The 15,657-nt window shown below is 43.2% G+C and overlaps 1 protein-coding gene across 1 annotated transcript in view; it reads right to left on the bottom strand.

The window, feature by feature from the left end:
* The window catches only part of ITGB3BP (integrin subunit beta 3 binding protein), a 48,729-nt gene that overhangs the window by 12,134 nt on the left and 20,938 nt on the right, over positions 1-15,657 (bottom strand). The window contains exons 6-7 of the mRNA XM_015416177.1: positions 14,846-14,939; positions 13,461-13,520 (exon numbers count right to left, since the gene is read on the bottom strand). Coding sequence (XP_015271663.1) covers positions 13,461-13,520; positions 14,846-14,939 — 154 coding nt within the window. The remainder of the gene's footprint in view (positions 1-13,460; positions 13,521-14,845; positions 14,940-15,657) is intronic.

Genomic DNA, 15,657 nt, shown 5'->3' with positions numbered 1-15,657 from the left:
CTCCTGTTTTTATCCTCTATGGATCCAGGGGGCTGTATCAAATTTGACTGATGTTCTAAACTAACAGCTACAATAACTATATGTGACCAAGATGAGACAGCCAAGCTTTTTTTTGGTTATGGATAGCTTAGTAGATAATTTCTCTTGTAGCCCTTGTGCAGGATACCACAAGGCCACTTTGATTTAACAACAGAATATTCTTTTTCAAATTCTAAATTACTGATAGATATCAAAACAATCCCTGTGATAGCACCTTGTGTCAACAGAGAATCAGGTAAACTTGATGTGGAATGAAATAGGATAGAAAGCAAGAGCCGGATGGCCTAATTGTCTGTAGAGGAAAAGGAACATTTCTCTCTTAAGGAAATCTGGAATGCTTGGGAAACCTGAGGACTATTTGATACTACTCCCTTTTCACAAAATCTACACCACTGGTCCTTTTCATAGGGCCTTAATGGGGGGGGGGGATGCCTTTCTCCCTAAGTCTTTTGAAATTATTTGCATTTAACAATCTCCTCCTGTTTACATTTCATTATTTTTGTTTAAGATTTGTGTGCATTTTTTTGCTCCATGATTCCTTGCAGGTTCTTCCCTTGTTATGCTTTCATAAGTTGTTGGGTGACATGACCCACCCTGGACTTGCAGGGGTAACACACCTGAGTTAAGACAAGCCATACACAACTGACCACTGCAGCAGCCAGGCCAGGATGTACCCTGAACAGGTTCAGTAATAGAGTTTGGCAGCCGGATGGAGCTAGTCACATTATCCGGAGGCATCTGGATCAGGGTGGGACAGCGGTGGGACGGTAGTGCTGTTGTTGTTGGACTTGTCGGCGGCATTCAACATGGTCGACCATCAGCTACTGACCCACCGCCTCGCCGACATGGGGATTCAGGGATTTGCCTTGCAATGGTTCGTCTCTTTTCTCCAAGGTCGGGGACAAAGGGTGGTGCTCGGGGAGCAGCTGTCCCAAAGGCACCCGCTGATTTGCTTTCCCCGATGTTATTCAACATCTACAGGCGCCCCCTTGCCCAGATTGCCTGGAGGCATGGGCTAGTGTGTCACCAATATGCAGATGACACCCAGCTATATCTGTTGTTGGGCAGCCAGTCCGACTCTGCCCTGGAAGATCTGGAGCGGGCGCCACAGGAGGTGGCTGGATGGCTTAGACTGAGCCGACTGAAACTGAATCCGATGAAGATGGAGGTCTTGTGCCTGAATCGGAGTGGATCAGGGGTAGGGATCCCACTACCAACCCTCGCCAACGCTGAGGGTCAGGAGTTTGGGAGTGCTCCTGGATGCCTCCTTAACAATGGAGGCCCAGGTAGCAGCCACTGCCAAGGCAGCCTTTTACCACATTCGGCTGATTAGGCAGTTGGTTCCTTTCCTTGAATGCAATGATCTGGCAACAGTGATCCACGCAATGGTCACCTCGAGGTTAGACTACTGTAATGCTCTCTACATGGGGCTGCCCTTGATGCAACTCCGGAAGCTGCAGCTGGTCCAGGGCTTTTTCTGTGGCAGCTCCAACGTATTGGAATACGTTTCCAGATGAGATAAAAGCCCTGTGGGACCTTGTACAGTTCTGTAGGGCCGCAAAAACGGAGCTTTTCCGTCAGGCATTCAGGTAAGGAGCTGCGTTCTATCATCTTCACCCTGTCCCAATTCTACCCTGAGCCCGCCACTAGTGGATGTATCGTTGTATGTGCACTTTGCCACAGCCATTAACACCATCGTTATGTTAATAGTTTAAAGAATTTTACTGTGTATTTATATTGTTGTTTTATCCATTGTTCTCGTTATGAGCCGCCCTGAGCCTGCCTCGGTGGGGAGGGCGGGCTAGAAATTGAACTAATAAATAAAATAAATAAATAAATCAAGTCCTGGCTGGGGGAAGGGAGCAACCCAGGAGGTAGCTGCAGCTGAGACAGGGCTTCAGGACACTTCTGGTTGGGTAGAGGGAAGGAGCAAGACAGGGAATAGGATTGGAAGGGTAGCTATTTAAAGAGGATCTGAAGCAGGCTACGGAGGATGAAGTATTCCTGCTCAAGCAATGAGTAAGAGCAGAGACTATGGAAAAGACAGGGGGAACGGCCATTGGCACTTACCGTGATGGGTCCTTCTCCTCTGAGGTCAGGAGGGCATCTCCATGGGTTATTCCCATCATTCCTTTAGGGAGGCAGGAAACACGTATTTCCCCTTCCTCTTGGCGCCTTGGGAATAGCCCAGCCCCTCAGTTCTATTCCTGCCTCTTAGGGAGTAGAAGCTAGGGTCAAGGCTCTGCATTTCTGACTTGCCTTTTTGCTCATCTTTAACCCAATTTCTTTAAAATTCTCTTTTCTATTTCCCCTGATTCTATACTCTCCTGAACCTTTCCCTCCCTGCAGGACTTGATTTATTTATTTATTTTATTAGTTCAATTTCTAGCCCATGGAGATGTCCTCCACCTCAGAGGGAGAACAAGGTGGTGCAACCGCCTCCCTTCTCAGTCGGAGGCCTTGCAGGTCCTCCACTGAAGGGAAGGTCATGGCAGAGCAAGGGAAACATGGTCTTGACCAAAGGGAGTGTCCCATAAGTCCCCTTAAGTCCAGCAAGCACAATTTTCATTCTTAATGAATAATGAAATACAATTCTGTTACAACAATAAACTGGACTTTTAGGACAGACAGACAGTCAGTAAATGCTGCAGCACAATACAGGAAGCATTTCAAATACTGGACAGGATATGGATTACTTGGGGGAAATACACATTCAGCTTTGTGAAGTTTATTTATGTACAGTGGTAACCAGTGTTCCCTCTAAGCTGAGTTAGTGTGAGCTAGCTCACAGTTTTTTAGCCTCTGGCTCACACATTTTTGCCTTAGCTCGGGAAGGATGGCTCCTCAGCAAACTAATTTATGCAGTAGCCAAATTGCTGGCTCACAACTTTAATGCCAGTCGCTCACAATGTAGAATTTTTGCTCACAAGACTCCACAGCTTACAGGGAACATTGGTGGTAACTGCATTTTAAAAGTAGGTTTCTGAGTGCAGCTAAATCAGAGAACTGGAAGATAAAGAGTTAACTTTTCCCTGGAAGGGAGAATTTGAGTGACAGGCTGCTTCTCTTCTCTGATTGGCCAGCACTATATGATCAGCTGAGTGCTGAGGGGAGCTGTCATCTGAAGATTATAGTTTAAAGTTGGAACCATTCTGAAGGCAGTCAGTTGTTTTCTGACAGAGTTTTGGAGTCAGTGAGTCTGACAATATAAGTCAGACAGGTTCACCTGTACAGAGAAAGTAAAAGACTCCATGCCTTAATGTAGTATTCCTAACCTGAGGAAGAATTCACTATAAGAATTCAAAGTGTAAGTGTCAACATAAGTTGAAGTCTACTTTATATACACACCAGAACTGGGGGAGAGATTTGGCAAGAGTTATTGGGGTAGTGTGTGGAAACTCCCTTTCAAGCAAAAAAGGAACAGGGTTAATTCCTCTGAGAAGAAGATTAATCCCTGCCCAGTATCTATGAGGATTTAGCTCTGAAGAGGACCCTAATCTGTTGTAAAGGAAAACAGTTTTAAACAACCCAGGAAATAGAAATAAACTGTAGTTTAACCAAGGAGTGAGTTAGGTTCACAAAGCCAGTGACCAACTCCAAGAAACCTGAATTGTCATAATAAACTCTCTGATGAAACAGTGTTGCTGGAATGAAAGTACTAAGTAAAACACCTCATACAACTAAGAACTAAGAATACCAGAAAATAAGCTTTAATAGAACATAAGAACATAAGAGAAGCCAATGTTGGATCAGGCCAATGGCCCATCTAGTCCAACACTCTGTCACACAGTGGCCAAAAATACCAGGTGCCATCAGGAGGTCCAGCCTGCTCAAAGAAGTGAATTCTGTATTATCAACGTTTTACCTCAACAATCCCAATTCATGACTCTCCTGATCAATCCCTGCCCGTTGAATAAACTTTTTCTTTAGTTTTACTGTTGAACCATCTCCAGTGCCATTTCAAAAGGGAAATAAAAAGAGGGCTCCTGCTTTTCCATAAGTTCCTTGGGCTGGGCTAAAAGCTGAATGTGGTTGGTCAGGCAAAAAGGGAATATGAGGAGCATATAGCGAAAAACGTAAAAACCAACAATAAAACTTTCTTCAAATACATTAGAAGCAGGAAACCAGCCAGGGAGGCAGTGGGGCCCTTGGATGACCAAGGGGTAAAAGGAGTACTGAAGGATGATAGGGAAATGGCTGAAAAGCTAAATGCATTTTTTGCCTCTGTCTTCACTGTGGAAGATGATAAGTGCTTGCCCACTCCAGAACCGCTGATTTCGGGAGGGGTGTTGAAAGACCTGAGTCAGATTGAGGTGACGAGAGAGGAGGTCCTCAAACTGATAGACAACTTAAAAACGGATAAATCACCAGGCCCAGATGGCATACATCCGAGAGTTCTGAAAGAACTCAAATGTGAACTTGTGGATCGCCTTACAAAAATATGTAATCTTTTCTTAAAATCTGCCTTCATTCCTGAGGACTGGAAGGTAGCTAATGTCACTCCCATCTTTAAAAAGGGTTCCAGAGGAGATCCGGGAAATTACAGGCCAGTCAGTCTGACGTCGATACTGGGTAAATTGGTGGAAACCATTATTAAGGAAAGAATTAGTAGGCACATAGATGAACAAAACCTATTGAGGCAGACTCAGCATGGGTTCTGTAAGGGAAGATCTTGTCTCACAAACCTGTTAATGTTCTTTGAGGGGGTGAACAAACATGTGGACAAGGGGGACCCAATAGATATTGTTTACCTTGACTTCCAGAAAGCTTTTGATAAAGTTCCTCATCAAAGGCTCCTAAGTAAGCTCAAAAATCATGGGATAAAAGGACAAGTCCTTTTATGGATCAAAAACTGGCTAATTAATAGAAAACAGAGAGTGAGTATAAATGGGCAGTTCTCTCAGTGGAGGGGGGTAAGCAGTGGGGTACCGCAGGGATCAGTACTTGGTCCACTGCTTTTTAACTTGTTCATTAATGATTTGGAGATGGGAGTAAGCAGTGAAGTGGCTAAATTTGCGGATGATACGAAGTTGTTCAGGGTGGTGAAAACCAGTGAGGATTGTGAGGCACTCCAAAGGGATCTGTCAAAGATGGGCAAGTGGGCGTCAACATGGCAAATGGGGTTCAATGTGGCCAAGTGCAAGGTGATGCACATTGGAGCCAAAAATCCTAAATATAAATACACATTGATGGGGTCTGAACTGGCAGAGACTGATCAAGAGAGAGATCTTGGAGTTGTAGTAGATAACTCACTGAAAATGTCGAGACAGTGTGTGACTGCAATAAAGAAGGCCAATGCTATGCTGGGGATTATTAGGAAGGGTATTGAAAACAGATCAGCCAATATAATAATGCCCCTATATAAATCAATGGTGAGACCTCATTTGGAATACTGTGTGGAAAGAGGTACTTTTCACCCTTTCTCACAATATAAGAACTCGTGGGCACTCAATGAAATGGCTGAGCGGTCGGGTTAGAACGGATAAAAGGAAGTACTTCTTCACCCAAAGAGTGATTAACACATGGAATTCACTGCCACAGGAAGTGGTGGCGGCTACAAGCATGGACGGCTTCAAAAGGGAATTAGATAAGCATATGGAGCAGAGGTCCATCAGTGGCTATTAGCTACAAGGTATAGATAGGGGCTCTGGGGCAAGTGATGCTCTGTCTTCTTGGTGCTTGGGGGGGGGTCAACAGTGGGAGGGCTTCTAATGTCCTGGCCCCACTGGTGGACCTCCTGATGGCACCTGGTATTTCTGGCCACTGTGTGACACAGAGTGTTGGACTGGATGGGCCTTTGGCCTGATCCAACACTGGCGTCTCTTATGTTCTTAATTATATTGTGTGGGATAGAAATTCTTTCAAAAACCTTTATTATTTATACGCTACCAGGGACTGCTCAGTCACAGCAGGAAACCAAAGAATTTTGGCATGAAAGTTTACACAAGTGTGAGGACAGTGACAGGGGTCCATCATACCATGCCTTGTTCACTGGGTCCTCCTGATGTACTCCTCATTAGGCTGAACATTGGAAAGTGGACTTACATGTGTAGAGTCCTACAGCCACAGGCCAATATATGCAATCATTACCCCATGGGTTCTAGGGGCAAAGATCATGTGGCTCATGTTTGTGCACACAACCCTCACCACAACATTCTGTCCAATGTGTGGGTGTCACACTGACCTAATACAAATGCCTGGCAAGCATAGCATTCTGCTCCCTTACCATTTGTAGGCTCAGTACAGTGGGACCTTTGTGTGAACTGAGGTCTAGTCTCACACAGAGGCACCAAAGGCAGCTGTGACACTTTTACCTCAAAAGTAAAAATTAAAAGTGACTCAAAAGGAAAGTCTATACATTGCCTTATGAACAGAAAAAACTCTCTTCAAGAATTCCATTACAGATATAAAGCAACAGAAGGTATGTAACAAGGAAGCGGGGGAAAACAAGACAGGAATGTTATTTGTTCACTATATGTTAAAAAATAAAGAATGAGAAAACACCCCTCAACGCATCTGACACTTCGTACGTGAAGTCTTCATCTTTTAAAAAGGCCTTCATTCTGTTTCTTTTTGAAGCTAAATCATAACCACGAGGGAAAATTAATCTCTTTGATAAAGATGTGCAGTTGCCTGTCTGGCCCCAAGTACATGCTGCTGAGCTACAGAGATTTCAGATCATATCGATATCAATGCTAAATGACTTAAAGAATGGGGTGGGGGGAGGAAGTATTGCCTTGTGTTTAAGAAACAGGATGGGGAGATACTGGACCTGAGATACTAGACAAGGCATCCTTCTTCATAGCCTCTGACCATCACATTGTAATAAAAGACCCTGAAGCTCATTTCTTACTGCTTGGAATAATTGCTGGTGTGGGTCAGATTCATACCCCATCACTAAAGTATATTCTCTAAGCCGACTTATCTATCATGCCAAGTGTCTCAGGCTCATAGCTTTTATCACTGCAACCATCCTGTAATCCTCCATCTGCATTAAGAAACTTGCTTCATAATTTCCAAAGATGGTATGAGCTCTGAAGGACTGCCCATTGTTTCCATCTGCAGAGCCCCAGTTTGCTTCAGTTTTCACATCCTTACAGTAATTGCATGATTTTCTGCAGGATAACCCAAAACAGCAGCCATGAGACAAGAAGGTCACCTGTCTGTTCGGGAGAGAACCTCTGTATGCTACAGGTTGGACTTCCTTTTGCTTCCAGAAACCCTGCCAAGGCATGTTCCTTTGGTGTGTTTCTGGATTTTGAAGGGGGAGGCAGGAGGGGAAAATGCTGTGGGTGTGGTGATGGTTAGCTCTGTCATGAAGTTGCTTGCAGGGTGGTTTATGGCACTGAGTTCTGAAAGTGCAGTTTAGGGCGGCTTACGGGGAGAGACCTACAGGAGTAGTAAGAAAGTCTGTAGTAGGGGACTGTTATGGACTCTGGCCAGGGCTCCATAGGTTCTCAGAAATTCCCAAAGAAACGATATGAGAGATCTGGGTTTACTTACAATGAGATCTTTAATAACGCATCAAAGTTGCAGAAGATGCAGGCTGGGCTTCCATCAGCTGGGCCTCGAGTGCCCGCGCACACAGCGGAATTTAGCCAGACCTCAAGACCACAGGCATGACTAAAACTACACATCTTATACCCTAATGCTGACTACGAGTCAAAGAATGATTAAGCTATCCGCAACACTTGGATGAGCCAGCCCGACTTGCACCTCGCTTCCAGTGGAGGAAGAAGCAACCCAGGCTTTGAAGATAGCGCTGCTAATAAGCATGAGAGAGTTCTTTTGGGAGTGGCCGATCAACCTTTTACCACAGGCCTCAAGGCAACTAAGCACCAGCCATGTAACAAAGATGGAGTCACCCAGGCCATACAAGGACAGAGTAGGAGATTTTTCAGAGCTTGCTACCAGTCCACTCTGCTCTTGATGCCAGACTGGTAAAGAACTAGGCTATTGTGGCCTAACACAAGAGGGAAGTCCCATGCTGGAACTTTTTTTGTACCAAGCACATTCCTGGCCATTAGATCAAGCTGGGTAGCCATGTTAGTCTGTCTGTAGCAGTAGAAAAGAGCAAGAGTCCAATAGCACCTTAAAGATTAACAAAATTTGTGGCAGGATATGAACTCTTCCCCTGCCACAAATTTTGTTAGCCTTTAAAGTGCTACTGGACTCTTGCTCTTTTCTATTCCTGGCCATTGTCACTGTGCTGTTGATGGTTCCCCCTCCCCTCCTAAATTCTGCAGGGGAGACAAGATTAAATTGGTCCACCCCAAGAGGCTAGTGGATGCCAAAATGCTCTGAGGAGATGTCCGCAACCTTTGCACCAGGCAGGCAAGTCACCATACAGCCAAAACGCCTGTCACAGACCCCACTCTCTATATTCCGAATGACTGAATCACCTACTATCAGAAGCCCCCCTCTCTCCAGGTATCCTCAGTGTGAGAAGACATTGGTCCGTTGCCCAACAAAGGGGTTCCTTCTAAGGGATCACATCCCTCCTCCTCAGACTGACGCCCTCTGACCTTGAGTCTCTCACTCTTCACAACAGCAGAAGAGCTGCCAGCACAGGAGTGGGACTGTTCTGGGAAGTCCCTGAGGGTCTCTCCCCAAACCTCTCTTTCCGCATCACCTGCTCCAGGCTGGCAACCCTAGCCTCAAGGAAACAAACCTGCTCGCCATGAGCTCCATGCAGTGAGCATAAATAATTAAGTAAATAAACTTGAGTCAGACCTCAGTTGTTCAGATGCATAATATGAAATGAAAATTTCACAAAAACATTTATAACCAGAATCATTTATAACCAGAATTGAGAGCCAGTTTGGTGTAGTGGTTAAGTGCACAGACTCTAATCGGGGAGAACCGGGTTTGATTCCCCACTCCTCCACTTGCACCTGCTGGATGACCTTGGGCAAGCCATAGTTCTGGCACAGCTGTTCTTGAAAAAGAGCAGTTTCTGTCTCTCTCAGCCCCACCTACCTCACAGGGTGTCTGTTGTGGGGAGGGGAAGGGAAAGGAGTTTATAAGCCGCTCTGAGACACCTTTGGGTAGTGAAGGAGCGGGATATAAATCCAATCTCTTCTTCTTCATCATGGGTGGGGGGAGTGGTGAGAAGGGGAGCAGCAGCGGCACATGGAGTTTTGTAGTCAATCACTCTGCATAATTCCAAGGGACTAGAATGGATGTGGCTGTGATGTGGTTGTTACACTTAATTAATACTGAGAGAGATCGAGCCTCTCATGGGACTGAGCTAAACAGAGATGAAGTTGCCCTGAGATAAACCAAAAGTCTACAGAGAAATTGCTTCCAGGAAGGTTGGTCTTAAATATGCCACAATTTGTTTTACTTCTCTACAACAGACTAACACTTTTGAAAGTTCAACTTTAAAGCCTTACATAGTCTGATCCTGCATGCCTGAAGACCACCTCTTCCTACATGAGCCTGTACATCAGCTGCAGTCTTCATGCTGCACTCTTCATCCTCCTTTCTGTCCCTTCCTCTAGGAGAGTGAGGCCTGTGGTGGCCCATTCCAGGACCTTTTCAATGTTAGTCCTGGAGTATTAGGAGACCGTTTATTAGCTGGCAGCCAAAGAAGATTTGGTCTGTACCATCTTTTTCTGCCTTGGTTAAGCTGTGTAAAGTGGATTTGTTTAAAAGAGCTCTTTATTTAGTCAGCAGCTATATTGTTTTTCTCTTCTTAGGCCCCTTGTTTTTATGCTGTGGAGGTTTGAAAATAGTTGTATTTATTTTTGTAAACCTGCCCTGAGTTCAGTATCTATAAATACAGTATATAAGCATTTTAATAAACAAACTGCATTTTCAAACACTTCCGTACCCTGGAGTACCTATGGTAGACACTCATGCAGGAAAGAAATAAGAACTTCCAAGTGAGGAGTCTCCCAGATCCACTGAAGTGCTTCTCTGACACACACACAAGCATGGGCAGGACAGTAAAACAGGGCAGTATTAGTCATGGGAGCAAGGTTGTTATTATTGCTGTTTACTTATCTGCATGTCGAAAGTGTGACGTGAAATGAAAAGGTGGAAACTCTCCCAAAAAGTTTTTAAGACAAGTATGTCTTAAAAACTTTTTGGGAGAGTTTCCACCTTTTAATTTTGAGATTTACACTCTCCCTTCCTGGTTAGTTTTGTGGGAAGTGTGATGTCAGGCTGGTGTGTGACATGCATGTAGCATTTATGGATTTGGAAAAAAATCTTCTGAACTGCATTCAAACTTAAATTTGACAAGGATGTCAGCAAGGGGTATTCCAAAGAACTTCATGAAGCTGCTCATTTATTTAACCTCATCATAAGCTTGTACGATGAATGTATCTGTTTTCAAATATATGCCTACCTCTTCACTTGGACCCCCAACTTAGAAAAGTGGTGAACTCAAAGACACTCCTTGTACTCTTAATGCAAAGCATGCTCTTAAGTATCTTGCTGAAATGGGACTTCATAAAATAGAGATCATATGTCTTTGGGATGTGGCAAGGCTGTATTCATAAATGTTTGTAAAGTGCTTTCAGCTCCTCTAGTGATAGACCCTGGAGAAATATTATTATCATTATTAAAGCCTTGAGAGGCATCAAGGCTTTACTGTTCACTCAAAGACCTGAACTTAAGACAAGGTGAGATGGGTAAGGAAGAAAAGGTAAAGCTACAGAAGGAGGCAGCACAGAACCACAGAATTAAACTTTCCTTTCCACATGATAAGGTGTTCACAATATGATGCCAAGAACACTCTGACTACAACTGTGCCCAGTTACAGATGGTTAAGTCCATGCTGAGATCAGGTAGTTAAATATACATACGTTTCTGGGTAGAAGACTGCAACCTTAATTCTGTTCAATGGGGTCTGAGTAATAATCAGAGCTTAATTGAAGAATGGTACACTCCTATCTGGGATGGTCGTCCTCTTCCACCGAGCGCACAGCTTCAGGAGGGACGCACATGGAGCGGTGAGGGAGGGAGGGGACACCCACCTAGCCAGCCAGATCGCCCTCACATCCATCAGAGCTTAATCTGTATTAAAGGTTGAGCCCTTGACCATGTAAATAATAAAGGAGAGAACAGAGCATGTGTAGAGTGCATTCCCCTCATCACTTACAGTATGTACGCAGAACTACATCTGCCCACTCTGTCTTCCTGACAAGCGTACCAATAGCAACATAGGCATGAATCTGTCAACATTATGGTGCCCACCTGAAACAGAAGTGACATCTGTGCAGTAAAATAGCCTTGTACTGAGCAGCTGTAAGTAATTATGGATACCCAGAGCATGCATGTCTTCGATTAGTCAGCATGGCTTCCTCCCCCACCCTTAAAAGAAAATAAATTCACCGTGGCTAATCTGTAGTAAGACATGTGACATTGCTACCTCTTGCTGTAATCAAAAAATTAACCCCCTCAGAAGACAGCTGCCATATAGAGGGTTGTTGGGGTTTTTTTTTGCAGTAATATGTAAGTTAGCAGAAGATAGAATGCACATAACACGGGGCTAGGAAGGACTCTATGATCTCACATACCAGTCAAACCCAGTACACACCCTTTTTAGCCATCCTCAAATAGTTTGTATTAAACTACTTCCCATAGTGAAACAGTTTCTGCTCTAAAAAAACCACTAAATAATTTATGGAAATTAGGTGAGTGGCATCTTTTGAAAGAAAAAGAAAACACTGAAAAACTTTGAAGCGATGGATTAGGGGTAGTAACAAACTGTAACAAGTCTCTTGGTTTATATGTTGTTTGTTGTAGTTGCTTATGTCTGTGTTTAGGAAAATAAGAAAATCAATAAATGTGTACCCTTGGGTACTTTCAAAAAGAAAAGAAAAGAAAACACTGAAAAACTTGTCCCATGAAAGAAGACCAACCATCCTGCTGCATGCAATAGAAAGTCTCAATGTGAATGCAAATTCTTTGATGCACTTAATCTGGCAAAGTTCTACGCCTCTCTCTCTGGGTCCCTAATGAATATTAGTTACATGCACATGACAGTCAGCATTCTCAAGGATGTGAAACAGGAGGCCCCACAGCAGCTGACAACACTCCGTACCAAAAGGGACTTCAGTGATTATAGTAAAGAAATTAGGTCCAAACTACACATGATGGTGGGAACCACATTCAGATCCCCATATATCTGAGCTGTGTAAAGCACAGTGCCCCCCCCCCCGTCATGTGGTCTTTCCTGGGTAAGAAATGGGCCCCCTGGCAATGCTCTCTCTAAGCTGTGGAGTCTTGTGAGCAAAAATTCTACTTTGTGAGCTACTGGCATTAAAGTTGTGAGTGAGTGATTTGGCTACTGCATAAATTGGTTTGCTCTGGAGCCATCCTTCCTGAGCTAAGACAAGAATGTGTGAGCTGGAGGCTAAAAAAGTGTGAGCTAGCTCACACTAACTCAGCTTAGAGGGAACACTGCCCCCTGGGTTGCTATAAGCTCTGAAAAGGGGGAAAGACAGGTACAATATGGGTATGTCATCCCCCCCACTTGGGGCTTAAAGCAGCCTGGGAATGGGGAAAGGAATTTCAAACTGAGGAAAAGCATTAAATCTCCGCATTCTCTGGCCCCATGGCTCTGATCCATATTCCACCCCTCACCCAATCACTGCTTTCTGCACTTCAGTTATCTGTGTGGGGATACAAACAAAGAGTCATAAGTGTTTTGCCTTCTAGAAGGATGCAACTTCCACACATTCATGAGTGAATGCCTCTGGTTACAAGTGTCGCATATTTGTTAAATTCTAGATCATGAAAGAAGGGATCACATCACTGTATAAGCTGCAGATCACTCTTTGGAACTCAGTGCTAGTAATAAGGACTAGGCAGAGTTCATGCTTCAAGTACAAAAAACTGACCAACTGTATTCCTTGGTGCTTTAGAAATGAAATACACGTTCATCAATAACCCACACTGCTAATACCACATGGGCTAGTGCCAGAGCCAGTGTGGTGCAGTGGTTAGAGAGCTGCACTAGAAACTCAGAGACCCAGGTTCAAATCCTCACTTTATTACAAAACTCACCAGGTAACCTTGGGCCAGTCTTTCACCCTGACCAGCTTACAGGGTTGTTGTGAGGATACACAGGGAGGGAGGAGAAACTTGTGTGCTGCCCTGAACTCCTTGGAGGACAGGTGGGATAAAAAAAATTATATAGACAGAAACAGACCCACATCTACGGTATTTACACTTTGAACAGATAGGAGCGTCTGCTTTCAGGTTATATAAGCAAACAGCCCAAGTATCATACAATCAAAAGGGGGAGGGTTGATTTAGTTTGGTTGCAATGAAAGAAAATCTAATGTGGTCTTTCGTAAAAGAGTGTTCCAAGTGTTTCAGAAGAAACCCAATAAATGGAATCCTTTGATAACTGCCCCTCATCAAAGCAAATGTTACACAGTGCTTATTTTTTAAAAATAAAGTACCTTGGGCAGGAAGGCCTCCATGGCTTCTTCTCAGCAGCTTCAGTTTTCTTACTTGTTCCACTAATGAACAAAATGCATTCAGAGATTATGAAAACTTTACTCGTATGATTTTAATGTGCAAAACCAGTAAAAATATGTTAGCTCACCTTTACTCTCCAACACAAAGGATTCTACTTAAAACTATTATATACACAGGTAACCTTGAGCACTGTAGCATCTAGGCCAAAAACAAAATTTTTACTACCCCTACTCAGCTGTTCAGGATCTCGGAGTTCTAAATTACCATCTTGTTGTTCCTGGTGGTTTGTCAAACTCCTACATTCACCAAATTATTTTAAATGTTATTGGAATCTGAAGGTATCGGGGGAGAAAGTTCCCAGTTCAATTCCTAGTACCTCCAGTGAAAAACAACAAGAGATTCAAAAGACTGAAACGCCCAGAGAGCTACAGCTGGTCAGAGTAGATAATACTGACTTTGATAGACCAACGATTTGGTTCAGTATATGGCAGTTCCAAATATTCTAGTTAATTTCTAGAATTATTTCAAAATAGTTCATTGTGAGACACTGCTTGATGGTCAAAGGGAATACGGGCAATTATTTTTTTCTCATTTTCAAAGAAAGGGGACATTATTTTTATGTGGCCTACTGGTATAGCCATTCCTGAGTTTTTGTGAACATCATAATAAAATCTCACACAATGATATCTACAGATACACTCAAGAGTCTATATAAAGCTGAATGCTGGCAAAGCAATAATACTAACATCAATCTTTTGAAATTAGGAAGTCAGGGGTAAAATGCACATGTATTTATCGTTAACGTTTTACTTACACACACACAATTACGCATACAACCTATGGTGACCATAAAGGAAATCAGCATTAATTAATAGAAAACATGTATGCCATTCCTGAAGCTGCTTGCTGGAATCTTAAATTTCCATTTGTGTTTGACTGGCTTAACATACTATGGATTATAGCTGTTATGGTCATTCTTATCCATTTCATACAAGAACACATTAAAATCAATAACTCCATGCATTGTACTCAGAACACAGTGTTATGATATAAATCACCTTGAATTATATCTACAGTGATCTTTAGTATTTTAACTGTTTTGCTTAATGTGAGTATCTTCAGAATTTTGTGGGTTGGGTGAAGACACTGGCCTTGAGTAGGGGATTGGACTCGATGACCTCCAACATTCCTCTTAACTCTTACATTCTATGATTCTGTATCACTGAATCAATGACAAGTTTTTTGTATTGCTATATATAATATTTCCCATAATATTCTTATATGATACATTAACGTTAAATACATGAACAATATATCTTAATTATATCACAAAAAGCAAGTTATGTTTTTAAACGGTCTTTCTTACTTAGCATTTTGTTTTTTCTCACTTCACTTTTTAAGTTGCAGGAGTTGTCTGAAACACCTAAAACATTTTCAAGCTCTCTGGTGCCCTCTAAAGCCTGAAAGAAAAATTTAAAAATTAAATCTCATTCTTGAAGTACCTAAAGAATGTAATTCCAAAATCTCCCACACTTTTTTGTTTTACTAGTTCAGATGGACAAAAAATGTACTGTATAATTTTAAAATGCTTGTTTATGCCCAAACACCCAATAACAACTGTGGAAAGACCAGCCTGAAGGAATCCACCCTGCCATTTTGCGCTACCAGACATTTTCCTTGCCTGCTGCCCTGCTCCCTGTTGCTCCCCATACCTGCACTATTCTGACCTGTCCAGCATGATAAAGAGGCTTGGATAAAGAGGAAACAAACATGTCTCCCGATTGTAAATTGCCTTTAATGATTTCAATTTTTTGGTCCTAGAAACTCTAATTACCAACGGTGGCTCAAGTGGTTAAGACACTGAACTGCAGGCTGTGGAAGGTTGGTAGTTCAGCCGTTCGAGACTCAAGTGTGCCGCATGACGGAGTGAGCTCCCATCTCTAGTTCCAGCTCCTGCCAACCTAGCAGTTCGAAAGCAAGAAACTGCAAGTAGATAAATAGGTACCACTTCGGTGGGAAGGTAACAGCGTTCCGTGTGCCTTGGTGTTTAGTCATGCCGGCCACATGACCACGGAAATGTCTTCGGACAGCGCTGGCTCTTCGGCTTTGAAACGGAGATGAGCACCGCAACCCTAGAGTCGGATTCAACTGGCTTTCGAGCAAGGGAACCTTTACTTT

The sequence above is a fragment of the Gekko japonicus genome, unplaced genomic scaffold (assembly GCF_001447785.1).
Source record: "Gekko japonicus isolate JY-2015 unplaced genomic scaffold, Gekko_japonicus_V1.1 scaffold479, whole genome shotgun sequence".
NCBI lineage: Eukaryota > Metazoa > Chordata > Lepidosauria > Squamata > Gekkonidae > Gekko > Gekko japonicus.
The sequence above is the reverse complement of the archived record's forward strand: the minus strand, read 5'-3'. Positions and strand labels throughout refer to the sequence as shown.